At 41.1% G+C, this 13590-nt stretch overlaps 1 protein-coding gene across 1 annotated transcript; it reads left to right on the forward strand.

Moving 5' to 3' along the window:
• Positions 1 to 86: 86 nt before the first annotated feature.
• IRS2 (insulin receptor substrate 2) lies at positions 87 to 12189 on the forward strand. The gene is made up of 2 exons (XM_087882216.1): positions 87 to 5792; positions 10097 to 12189. Exons 1-2 carry the CDS (start codon positions 2483 to 2485, stop codon positions 10099 to 10101), a joined length of 3315 nt encoding a protein of 1104 aa, XP_087738342.1. The 5' UTR covers positions 87 to 2482; the 3' UTR covers positions 10102 to 12189.
• The last annotated feature ends 1401 nt before the right edge of the window (positions 12190 to 13590 follow it).

Consider the following 13590-nt stretch of genomic DNA (forward strand, 5'->3'; position numbering starts at 1 on the left):
CCACCCAGGTGTGTCGCGGACCACCAAAATTTTCTTGTGAACCACCGGTTGGTGACCACTGGTTTAAATGATTCAATGTCTTTTTTTTTTTTCAGTTTGATAACCAGAACTTTAGATAGTATTCCAATCGTGGTCTTGCTCTCGATTTATATATGGCAGTCCTGTTTTATTTTCAGTTCCCCTTCCAAAGGTCCAAATATAAAATCTGCCTTACTTTACAGCAACAACGCACTAGGTTCAACTTTTCATTGATTTGTTATTATCCCAAGATCCCTTTCCTGATCCCTTTTTTCATCTCACATTCTATTAATGTATTAGTGAAGTTTGGATTTTGGGGAGGTAAATCTAATACTTGCTTACAATTTGTTTCCCCCCCACTTTTTTTTTTGTCCTTTCAACCAATCTGAATGGATCTTTTTGGAGCTCTTCAACAGTCCCTTTTTGATAACATCACTGAACTTGACATCTTATTTTGGATCCTAATTTTGGATCTTTTATAAGCAAATTAAAAAGAACCGCTCCCAGTATTCAAAACTGGCATGTTTGCCATCAAGTATCTCAAGGATTCAATGCTGACATCTTTAGAAGTGTCTTGAACTTTAGGTGACACAAAACTTTCTTTAGTCCTTTTTAGTAAATCCCATTGTTCTATATATTTGAATGTTTTTAAATATCTTGTAGCATTTTATGCAGAAAGGACATTAAGGTAACGAGTGTATAGTTTTGTATGTTCTCTGGCTTCTTTTTTAAAAAAATTGCACACTTTACAGATTTTGAGAACAAATGCTAGCTTTGAAAAAGTATTATTTAAGAATTCTCAGGCAAATATCCAATCCTGAAATCCCGATCTCAGGATTTCCTTATTTTTAATTTGGCAGTAGGCATATAACTTCATATTATATGAGTAATGTTTTTCAGTTACTTTGATTCTCTTCCTGAAAAAAACTATTTTAGACATAAGCCTAGATTATATATCCTCCCCAACAAAGATGAAAGCAAATACTTTATTAACTGTGTATGCACTACCTAGCAATTTTTTAATGTTCTGTCATTTAGCAGCCCAATAGTCTCCTTGGCAATTCTCTGTTGTTATATTTTAATAGAGCCAGTTTGATATACTAGTTAAGGCACCAGGCTAAAAACCAGGAATCCTGCCTTAAGCATGAAGCCAGCTTGTTTACTATAAGCCAATCACTCTCTCTCTCTCAGCCCTAAGGAGGAGACAATGGCAAACCACTTTCAAAAACCCTAACAAGAAAACCACCCGACTCAACAGGAGTCAATGCTGACCAGCAGGCACAAATATATATATATGAGATATATGCACATCACACCACACACACACGTTTGTGTGTACTTTTTCTTGTTAATGATTTTTTCCCAGGATGAAATAATTCTTGCTTTGTAGTAATAATAAGTTTAATAGCCACGAACCAGCAATGCAATTCAATCACCAAATTTAAAAAAAAAAGTGGGGGTGGATTCTGAAATTTTGCAACCAGTTGTTGATGCCATGTGTTCAGAACGACATTGACTTCAGTAAATTCAGAAGACAGCAACCAGATAATTCCAGGCGTCTTGAAACAAGTGCCAGGAAAAACAGTTGACATAAGTGACAAGTTTCAGTGCAAGAGATTTATATAAGATGCCTATTTCTTTTTTCAACTTCTGTTTTCTCCTACCTTAATCCTTTCAAACCTATTGCATCCACCTCCTCATCACAAGAACAGAAAATATCCAATTGCTCTTCTCTTTTCCCCAAATTATGGCTTGCCCCGTAATATTCCAGTCCTTAGAAGAGCTTTCACGTGACGCTGTAATTCACGATGAATTCTAGTATGTATGCGCGTGCACGTGCAGCTCTGTCTAAAACTGTAAAATAAATAATCCAGAGTTAGGACTTCGGATCGCCCTTGGAGCTAGGACCATCAAGGTAGTTTCCCGAGGACAGAAATCGCAGCTTACTGCGCAGGAGGTACTTTGCACGGAAATACTGTTGCGGAGACAGGTGTGGAAAAAAACAGGAGGGACTGATAGGCGTGGCAGGAAAAAGACGCCAGCCTCCAATCCAATAATACCCTAGAGGCCTCGAGGGGGAAGCTTCTGTCTTTCACGCTATTGGTGGAGCAAGCTGCCTTTTACCCGGTGTGGCACCCAATGTGGAGCGCGGTGGGATGAAAGGCCAGAGGCGGCATCTCCCCGCAACCCCATCCCTCCGTGTGCGTGAGCGTCTGGGTAACTGCTGGGTAACCGGGGGTTCACGTGTTGTTTTGCTCTTCGCGGGGACGAGCAAAGTGAGAGAAGTAACTCGCTGCGTCCGTGGTGCTGAAACTGACGGAGCTTGCGCAGTAGCCTCGGGCGGACAGAGGCGAAGGAGCGCGAGCTGACGGTAAGAGCAGACCCAGAAGATCCCAGGGACAGGTGCGGCGCGCCGCGGAAACTCGGGGCTCGCCCTCCTTGGAATACCGTCCCATCCTGGGGGATGGCGACCTCCCCCGCACCGGAATCGCCCAGCAGTTCCTCGGCTGGCCCCAATCTCAACAACAACAACAACAACAACCAGCAGCAACCACAGGAGCAGCAGCAGCCACCGCCGGGCGTGCGCAAGTGCGGCTACCTTCGCAAGCAGAAGCATGGCCACAAACGCTTCTTCGTGCTTCGCGCCCCCGGTGGCGGGGCGGCAGCGGGGGAGGAGGCGTCGCCGCAGCAGCCCGCCCGACTGGAGTACTACGAGAGTGAGAAGAAGTGGCGGAGTAAGTCTACGGCTCCCAAGCGGACCATTGCCCTCGACGCCTGCCTCAATATCCACAAGCGAGCCGACGCCAAGCACAAGCACCTCATCGCCCTCTACACGCGCGACGAGTACTTCGCCTTGGCGGCTGAAAGCGAGGCAGAGCAGGAGGCCTGGTACCAAGCGATCACGGAGCTGCTCCTCGAGAGCCAGGCCGCGGGACAGGGCTCTCCTCGGCATTCCCACTTGGCCTCCTGCGAGGACTTCAGCTACGGGCAACCGGGCTGCAGGCCCTCTGCGTCCGCCGCCTACCGCGAGGTGTGGCAGGTGACGCTGAAGCCGAAGGGACTTGGGCAGAGCCGCAACCTCACGGGCGTGCACCGCCTGTGCCTGGCGGCGCGCACAGTCGGACTGGTGCGGCTCAACTGCGATCGGCCTTGCGTGACGCTGCAGCTTATGAACATCCGCCGATGCGGGCACTCGGACAGCTTTTTCTTCATGGAGCTCGGGCGCTCGGCCTCGACAGGACCCGGCGAGCTCTGGATGCAAGCCGACGACTCGGTGGTGGCGCAGAACATCCACGAGACCATCCTGGAGGCCATGAAGGCGCTGCGGGAGCTCGTAGAGTTCCGTCCGCGGAGCAAGAGCCAGTCCTCGTCCTCCTCGTCCGGAGGCGCCACCACAGTCGCCGTGAATGCGGGCGGCGGCGGCGGCGGGGGGGGATTATCGTCTATGTGCAGCCGGCCCATCTCAGTTCCCGGCCGCCGCCATCACGCCCATCACCCGCTGGCGCCTCTGCCCCCCAGCCAGACTGGCCTCCTCCGCCGATCGCGCACTGACATCTTGACTGTAGCAGGGAGCAGCAGCAGCAGCAGCAGCAGCAGTAGCAGCAGCCACGGCAGCCGGGTGCGGACGGCCAGCGAGAGTGATGGAATTAGGGCTGACTCGCTGTCTGGCAGCCCCTTGAGCCCTGAAACGGGGCAAATCCCACATAGCCTTGGAATCAGAGGGGCCCTTAGCCCATTAGGAGGGCAAGCAACGATCCACTCTGCTGGCTCCCTAGCTTTAGGGCATTCTTCCTCCCTGGGACCAAAGTTGACCACAGAGCCAAGCTTGGCCTCTCAACGCTTATCTAGTTGCAGCGCTTCTGTTTCTGGTTCCCCCAGTGACCTAGCTGGCTTCATGACTTTTGAGGAATTAGGCTCCAGTCCAGCTGGAGACCTACTGCCTTTCTCATCTTCTTCAGCAACAAGCCACCACAGCAACACACCTGAGACTCCTCCTGGCTGGCAGTTGGATGGTTACATTGCTATGGAACGGGAACCCCTTCGCCACCAGCCATATCTTTGTGGAGAGGACAAAGTTCCCAGGAAGCGCACTTACTCTTTGACAACACCAGCACACCAAGGCTCCTTGCCTCCTCCAGTTTCCTCTGCTTCCCTTGACGAGTACACACTCATGCAGGCCACCTTTTCAAGAGCAGGATATTCACCAAAGACAACCTATACTCCTTATCCCGAGGATTATTGTGATGTGGACATTGGGTGTAGTGGCATCAGCAGTGATAGGTCACACTTAGGTTGCAGTGTGCCTAAGGAGGATGGCTATATGCCCATGAGTCCCAGCATATCATCTGTCGTGTCATTGCAGACTGATTCTGATGGCTATATGTCTATGCACCCCACCAGTGTGTCAGCCCCACAGCAGATTGCACAGTCTTATTCCTACAAAATCAACAGGGAGATTTCTCCAGATGATTGTGGTTACATGCATATGTGGAGTACCAAAACTAGGCTGCCTGGAGAGAGTCCGGAAGAAAGATTGGCCAGCGATGACTACATCAGTATGTCCCCTTTGCTTTTGCCCCCTTTGCATGGACCTTCTGCTTCAGACTCTCCTATGCTCTCTACTGACCATTTCAGTGCCCTGAGGCTTGGAAACTTGGGTAGCCTAATACATGCATGCCAACAGCAGTCAGATTCCCAATGTGAGAGAAAGGACAGTGATCAGTACGTGCTTATGAACTCTCCAATAGGCAGACAGAATTATACTCCCAAAGGGAAATTCTTTCTTGCTCCATGCAACAATACTGCAATGCATTTATCCATGCAACACAATCAAACTGAGACCTCTTTCAGCCAAAAGACAGGCAATACCCAGCCCAGTCACCCTTCTCTGGGGCTTTTGCTACCCATCATGAATGAACAGCCTCTTCTAAAGGAACCTCAGAGTTCCAGTGGAGATTATGTTGATATTGGCTACTCACTGGCGCCAACCTGTAAAGGTTTATCTTCTCTGCTTAACCCTGGTTTAGGTGGGCATAATGGCTCAAAGATTTCCAGTTATATGAACCTTAACTTTGATGGTCCACAGACAAATGCCATCTCTCTAGGGCCTTTGGAAGAAATACTTATGCCAGGATCTTGTCCTAACCCCGGGAAGCTAGACAAGCATTATTTAAAGATTGGAATGCAGATGGCTTGCCTTCCCAGCCCAACTTCTGAAGCTGGTGACTATGCAGAGATGATTTTTAACACTGCCACCGCACCACCACAGCCCATCTCACACAAGCCAGAAAGTGTTTGTGTGACTGGCCCTGGACTGAAGCAACTTACCCTTCCTGAGGTGGAGGCTTTTGTCTTTGCTAGTCCTCCTTTTGATCCCAATCATGGAGCCAAAGTCATTCGTGCTGATCCTCAGGGACGTCGAAGGCACAGCTCAGAAACTTTCTTATCTACTACCACAGTGACTCCTGTTTCTCCTTCCTTTGCACACCATCCTAAGCGGCAGAATTCAGCCTCTGTAGAAAATGTGTCCCTCAGGAAAAATGAAGGTTTGGGGGGAGAGGAACAGAACAGCAGCCCCATGTGCCGGGAAACCTCAGCTGGCTTCCAGAATGGCCTCAACTACATTGCTGTTGATGCATTGGATGGAAGTGATCTTGCAGTTGGAGACCAAGTCGAGCACAAAGACAGGTATCCTCTCAATGGAAATATCAACAGTACTTATATCAGTATAAGTGTTCTGGCCCAACATCTGAAAAAAACATCTTTAGTGAAAGGTGAGTTTGCAAACTTACTCCTGCTTCCCTTTCAATAACTGGGTTTTTGAAAGAGCCATTAGAGCCAAAGAAAGTACAAAATCAAAATGCTTCGCCTGTTTACTTAAAATATTTTGCTAAATTGTTGTGAAGATGCTAGCTTAAGGTTATATGAAAGTATTCCAAATTTAAATATGTGAGTCTCAGTTAGTGCATTGTTATTTCTTAGTCCAGTAACATGTTGATGCTCCAATTGACTAATTCCTACTGAAAAAGGATGTCATTCAGAGTAAGTAGGTAAATTCTCCTTACAGTGGAGCTGGATTCCTGGTGATTTCATAAATATGACCATGAAGTTTTCTTGGCAGCAGAATATAACTCATTTGCCACTTCCTTCTCCCAGGATGTTTTTTTTAACTTTTTCAATCTAATCCGCTGCATCTGCGATATCCTCAGGAGAATTCTTACCCAAATACTAATCTAGGACTACCATATCATATCAGAGATAGGGGAGCTGTATACTTTGCTGCTGAATTAGAAGTCCAGATTTTTGCAGTTTATACCCTAGTCTTAATGGACCAGATCTTATTCTGCTTTGATTTTTGAGATGAGCCAAGCTGGCTAGGTTCAGAGTAAACATAAATAAAATTGTGCTATTGACATTTTTGCCCATGTATCTTTTTATTTTGTTATAGAGATCTTAAACAAGTCATGCTTTTATTCTCTCTCTTGTATGTTTTCTCTCATTGGGGAATTCTTATTGCTCTACTCTGTTATGGAATGATAGCACTATTTTTATTTATTTTACTAAAAAAAAAACAGAAAAAGGAACATATCAGGTACTATGAATGGTCAATATGTACAACATATATAATACAAGAGATGTAAAACAAACCCCAAAAATGTATATCAAAAAAACTTAATAAGGATTGCTCAAAAGTCCTCTTCCTTGGCCCTTAAAAAAAATAGAAACCCAATAGATTCAGATGTTGACAAAAAATGGGCCTCAAGCATCCACTGCTGTGAATTGAATGTACATTTATTAGCCAAGAGTTATATGATAATTATTTTGGTTCCCTCCCAAATGTGAAGTTCATGTAATTCCTGATACTTTGATAAGTTCAGTGCTGTTAATTATTATGGAATAGTTACACTATGTGCAGTGGTATGCATTTTTGTTACAAGTTTCAAACAAAGCCACACAATAACAGGTCTATAAATTTGAATTGTTTATTATGGAAACCTGGAATAGTGAATACAAAATACACTTTCAGTGTTATCTATTGATGTTAACTTTAAAATTATACCCAACCCAAATAATAAGGAAAACATAAGGAAAATACTATCATGTTATGTTTTGTCTAGCACAAAATTTGTAACAAATAAAAAGCTAAAATAACCGTGATCCTGAAAGTGTATAAAGTAATATCAGGTTTGGGTGTGTTTGCCTTTTCCCCAGCTGCATGTTACTTTGCTCTTCCAAATGCCCTCCTTGATTCAACAGTGTTCTTGTTCAAGTTTATTCTTTGAACTTGCTGGACCAAATAAGGTCAAGTATATTTTACAAGATAAGCAAGACACTGAGGCAATGCGTTCACCTAGTATTCATCAGTCCTAATCTGTACAATGCTGTGCTGTTTTTAGTCACTTCCAAGTGACTAAGAGCTGTGCATTTGTCATTTAAAAGAGTCAAAGAACTATGAAAGAATGATCTTTGTCTACTGTAATCTTTAAGATCTGCACCCTCTGCTTCAGTTCAGCTCAAAAAATAAAACAAATATCTTAATATCTAAAAATCTTTGTCAGCTAAGAGCATACAAAATAGGTTTGTACAAATAGTCCTCAACTTATGACCATTTATTTAATGATACTTCAAAAAGAAACCAATAAAAAGAAAAATTGTGTCTTGTTTCGTACTGGCAAGAAAATGTGTACCTTTTTAAAGAACCTATTGCTAAATCTGTGAATATAAGTAAAATGTTGCATTGAAAATGGAAGAACTATATAATGGTCATTTATGCCTAGTTTGTCTATGGATTGTGACAACATACATACAGTACATAGGTAACTGGATTACTAACATTGAAAAGTGCCAGAAATTAAAATAATACAATGGTAATATAGATTCCTAAATGACCAGAGGCTGAAAATACTCATAAATGACTTTATGTCTGGTTGGAGACATCTAGTTGGAATGCTACAGAACACTTTCATCTCCAAACCAGAGGCAAAACTATAGCTGAATCAGAATTTGAGGTTTTTTTATCTTCCCTTGGCCAAAACCATGACAGTAACTGAACTATTTATATGGGGGAAGGTGGGGGGAATCTCCCTCTCCTGCTGGCCCTTTGGCAGGTGGGCACACTTCCACCCCCTTTTTACTGCATGCATGTCAGCAGATTCAATAATGGTTGAACCAGCAGAAACTTCCCATAATTTTACAAGTAATCATCTGAGCCATCAACATGCACAAGTGGCCAACATAATTATCAGTATAACCAGAGATTAATAGATATGACCACACACAATCAGCCATTGCACCATATGGTGCAATGTGTGTAGGCAGATGTCAGCTTTTCCAGATAGATCAGATTGAGAAGCAATCGCCACTGGAAGACCAGAACTATATTTTATGAGAATGGCTGCAATGATAGAATCTTGCAAGTCTGCCCATGTCTTCCCTTCTCTCCCTCTTGCAGCCAGAGGAGTGAGAGGAGGGCTAGTTTGAGTTTCTTTGTAATACTCTACTGCCTCTTGGGCCTAATGCACATTTCCTCTGGACCTGATGTTTCTCTAACAGCATCTCAATTCTTTCTCCAAAATCATTTCCTTGACTTCCTACAACAGGTCATATGGTGATGGCACTTGCTGAACCAGGACCCTTTGCTCAGCCTCTGTCTACTCATATGCTTTGGGAAAGTCATGTGGGGAATCTTGGAGGAGAGAATAGATACTGCAGTTCCTCAGAACACCATACATAAAACAGGAGATCTAGGAAGAAAGAGAGCTTCTCCTGTTTTCCTGGAATTCCTCCTCCAGATCAGCCTCCTTCTCAAATCCCAGCCTCAGCCCAAATTAGGGGGAGGAAACTGGATCTTTTCCCATTAGCAAAAACATCCACCAATCACTGCACCTTAGCTTGTCCTACAGTAAATTATTAAAACAGCACCATTCTCAATTTTTGTTAACACTGTGCATCAATCTGGTTATTTTGACAGAGTAAATTTGTGCTGGCGTACTTTATACTATCTTAAGAAATGGAGGTTAGTAAATTAAACTGGCCAGCAGGATGTCTCTAGTCAACCACTAGAGTCTTCACAAGCATGACGTTTTAATATAGAAAAACATATTATAAAATATTGTGAAAATAACCTCATTCAGTCTAGCCTTTTGTTCATGGTGGTGCTATCAACCTGTTTGCTGCTTGCTCTTCTTGAATGCTCTTGATATCCATGGGATGAGTAGTGCTCTCAGTCAGTTTGTTGATAGGTTGATCATTAGAGCTGAATTATGCTTTGATGACAGCTGAAAAATTATACAGCTGTTTTAAGGAGTTGCTGAAAGATGGAACTTTCTTCCTACACATTCCAAGTATATTTTCTAAATTATTCCTAATGCATTGTAGAGCACCAATATGCATCATATTGGTGTCTCAATACTCATAATTTTATTACAAACTGTGGAAATGGATGATATCTAGTACCTGAATATCATAATAGTGTTTCTAAAATATATGACCGTGAGTCCCCAGTTTTGCTTGGGTTGTTGTTTCTCTCTTGGACATTTATCGTATTTCTTTTCTTTGTCAAATTGGCCTTTGAACCTATAATATACTGTACTAAGTAAAACAAGAAGAAAGCTATGAAGGAGAGGAAAAGGGCACCATAAATCTACACTTTCTCTTTACCAAATAGCATGTAGTAAAGAAATCAGATAATTTAGAGAATAGACTTTTGTGTTGCCTGAAATTATTGCTCACTTATGTTTATTCTAGCTTTAGTAGAGGAAGTGGATAGTTTTTCTTCTGATCTCCTCTTCCTGGTTCTAGGAGGAGAATTGTGGCAGTGATACTGTTGAAGGGAAACTTAGCAGTGTAATGTTAAGTTAATGTTAGATGTGCAGCATCTTCTGGAGCAGTTAATATTTCTGGAGCAGTTCTGAATTCCTAAGAAGGTTCCTTAGAACTTAGAAATCAGCTATGAGGAGGGTAGATATGCCTACATTAATCAGTAATTGAAAAAACCAGTAAATTAGTACATAAGGATAATCTGTGCATTTGGTTACTTTTGATTAGAATTTACTGACTTGTTTTTTCCCCTTTCCAGAATGAAGAAACCAGTTTCACCCTTATACTTGATAGAACTGTCATCATTTTAGATTTAAGCTGCTATAAGATCCATTTTCTCCCTACTTCATGTAGCTTTCAGAACATTTCTTCATTAATATTGGAGAAGAAGCAACCTGTCTCATTTATCAGGATCTTTTGCAACACTATGCCGCTGTTTGCATAAATTGTGCTCAGCGTGATATCTTTTAGGACTTTGGACCTTGGCTGATGGATTGTGATCATTGCCTTTTCAGTACCAATGAACTGTACTTAACTCTTCAGCATGTTGAGAGGTTCTGCTTGCACATGCTACAGCAGTAAAATTTGGTGTTTACTAGCATATTTTCAAATCTCTACAGCACTACCTCAGTTAAAAGTCAAACTGGATTTGTATTGTGGTTTAGGATGGCTGACATTTCCTTTCTCTCAGTGGCATAGTACAGTTGTCAGCCTTACCGAATCTATCAAGAACCCTGCTATTGTCTGGCTGCTTTGTTTACTTACATGCAAACCCAAAATAGGACCTGAAAAACTTAAAGCCAAGATGAAATTTGAGAGATTAGATTTTTATCACTATATTTCTGATAAATATAAGATCTGCTACGGAAGCAGCAAAACTTGGTACCATTAAACTGTATTGGGATGTCACTCTATACCTCTGACACATTTGTTTGATAGTTTCTTTTAAAGTTCTGCAGACTTCAGAGATCTTTTATCCTATTTGTATGCTTATGTTTATCAGCTAGTCTTGGTATTAGCTTATTTTCTTGCAACTAAAATTTAGAAATGAAGGGTAATACATGTCAAAAAGATGGCAAACTTTTGTACAAAATTCTACATATTATTCAGTAAAGCTGAATATTTTTCTTCAACAAGAAATAACAATTTCCATTTTAAAAAAAGCATAATATTTGGGGAGAGGGCAAAATTTTCAGTCAATCTCCTAAGGATAATTCATAAGAACATAAGTATTCAGTATTTTGAAAATAACAGTGTCATGGCTGCTATTTTTACATATCTTCAGAGCTTTGATGGTCCTCCGCGTGTTGCTTCTGATCCATTTTTGATTGAAGAGACTTTTTAAAATGTATTGTTATCATTACTAAGAGCAACCATAAGTTTTTCCTTGAACATTGTCTGTGTTTAAGCAATGAACACAATGTTACCAGAAGCAGTACTTTCTATCTTTACTGAACTATTGCTCAGGATAATCAAAATTCTCCTGCTTTCATGCTGAGCATTGGGACAGAGGGCTCTGTAGAATGATGCATCTGAATGTAATCTCTACTCACTCAGAGTTTTTTTGAGGGAATGGGAGGAAAGTATATGTTGAAGAATGGAATTATCAAATAAAAATAATAATAAATAGCCCACATTTCTGCAGAAATTTTTGTCTGCAATTTCTAATATTCCTGATTAATGTCCACGCTGGCTTAGGTCGTGGAAATTGTGATCCAAAAATCTTGAAAGCATTAAGTTGTGGGGAAATATCATAAATTAAATTAATGAAGATAGCTGGATATCATGTCCTCAAGTAATGGAGCACTGCATCTGAATGACTTTGGGGGAAAAGTCAGTTCTTGATACCATAATAGTCAATTTAGTTAGTTTCTAAAATAAACAAGCTTGAATATATACTGACATTGTCAATACTTTACATTTCACAAAGGCATATGCAAATAGTTACATTCTTAATCTAGTTTACAATATGAAACCAAAATGTATAAATGTTAAATTTGCTAACACTTTGCTATGTATATTGGGTCTTTGTACATTCTGCCTGATTTTACCTTAAATTTTAAATATTTTTTGCTATGTAACATTAACAGTTATAAGCATTGTTTTCTTTTTAGAAATATAATTGTTTCTGGACATTGATATAGTAAATATATTTCTTGGCATTGTGCTAAGGCAAAACACTTAATTTATCTTGCTGTGTCTTCCAATGCATACTATGTATATAGAAATAATCAGTGATGCTGCTGGGGAAGAGAAAACATGGAACTAAAATTTAGTCTTTAGTCTTTACTGATCTTGGCTGCTATCCTTAATAGCCATATGCAATAAAATATTATTTATTGAAGCATTAAAGTCCTTGAAGACTTGTTCTTTTTTTAAAATCAAAATTGTTCTGCAAATAATATAGCTTTCTGCTATGTTTTGGAGCCTCTTGCTCAGTCTGCTTCTCTAGTCAAAAGTTCCGTTAGTAAAAATGATCAATTCTATCTTTCGCTTGAAAATGTGCACTCTAGTCCTGGGAAAATACTTTCAGATTTGGAAACAATCTTTTATCAGAACAGTACTTTTAAACAGATATTTTGTTCCATCAATCCCTGTAGTGATGACATTAATTCAGGAAAATTATTGTCAACAACCTTTTTGGCAAATGAACATCAGTGCCAGTGTTACCACTTGGGGTAAGTAATATCTCTAGAAATTATTAATTTTTTAATCTTAATGACTTTTTATTATTTATAGCCTTGCATTTTAGTTGTATTTTGAGAAGTTGTATTTAGTAGCTATTGGTTTGCTTGTTTGTTTGTTTGCTTGTTTATTATTAGGATTCTATGCCACACATTTTGCCAAGCTGACCCTAGGCAGCTTACAGTCAAAACAATTATAATACCATTTAAACATTAAAATGCTAAAACAATAAATAATTATCATGCAGTTATAAATTTGGATAAAATTCGATTAACCATAATGGAAAGGAAGGGAACAAAGTGCATGTGGGGAGGAGGTGGGGGTCTGACTAATCCATTAGCCATCTCCAGAACAATTCCACTATCAATTCCATCCAGATATCAGGGTTTGACACTAGAAATTCTTGATCTAATAAAATATTCATTTGTAAAATCTTGTTTTATTAAACTTTAATTAAGTCTGAAATATTTACTTTTTACAGTGTACAAAGGGGCCGGGGTGAAATCCAGCAGGTTCTGACAGGTTCTGGAGAACCGGTAGCAGAAATTTTGAGCAGTTCGGAGAACCGGCAAATTCCACCTCTGGCTGGCCCCAGAGTGGAGTGGGAATGGAGATTTTGCAATCTCCTTCCCCCAGGAATGGGGAGGGAATGGGGATTTTGCAGTATCCTTCCCCTGCCATGCCCACCAAGCCACGAAAAAATTGGATTTCACCACTGAAAGAGGCCCATCATTTTTGCCATCATTCTACCAACCATAGAAAATTCTGATCACTTTAGAAAAAGAAATGCTTCAAAACAATTATCTCTAAAAACAAGAACTGCATTATAATGTATTTTCAAGCATAAACTGGGCTGAGTGGGTTCTGTGGAAGATTAAGGAGGGAAGACCACAAACATGGTCTCTGACATTCACTCAGCCATCCATTTTTTCCTTGATGTGTTCTTCTCTTCTCATTGGCTATAACATCATCACAATTTGTCAACAGCAACATTGGCAAGGGCTCTGGACAGATGGCAGGTGGCTGTCTTTCTCTCACCATAGACCTATAAAATTAAACTCCCTGCCT

This window comes from Pantherophis guttatus, chromosome 1, assembly GCF_059756535.1.
Source record: "Pantherophis guttatus breed Tessera chromosome 1, ASM5975653v1, whole genome shotgun sequence".
Classification (NCBI taxonomy): domain Eukaryota; kingdom Metazoa; phylum Chordata; class Lepidosauria; order Squamata; family Colubridae; genus Pantherophis; species Pantherophis guttatus.

Coding starts and splice junctions, on each gene's coding strand:
- IRS2 (XM_087882216.1), top strand. CDS start 2,483: ATGGCGACCTCCCCCGCACCGGAATCGCCCAGCAGTTCCTCGGCTGGC.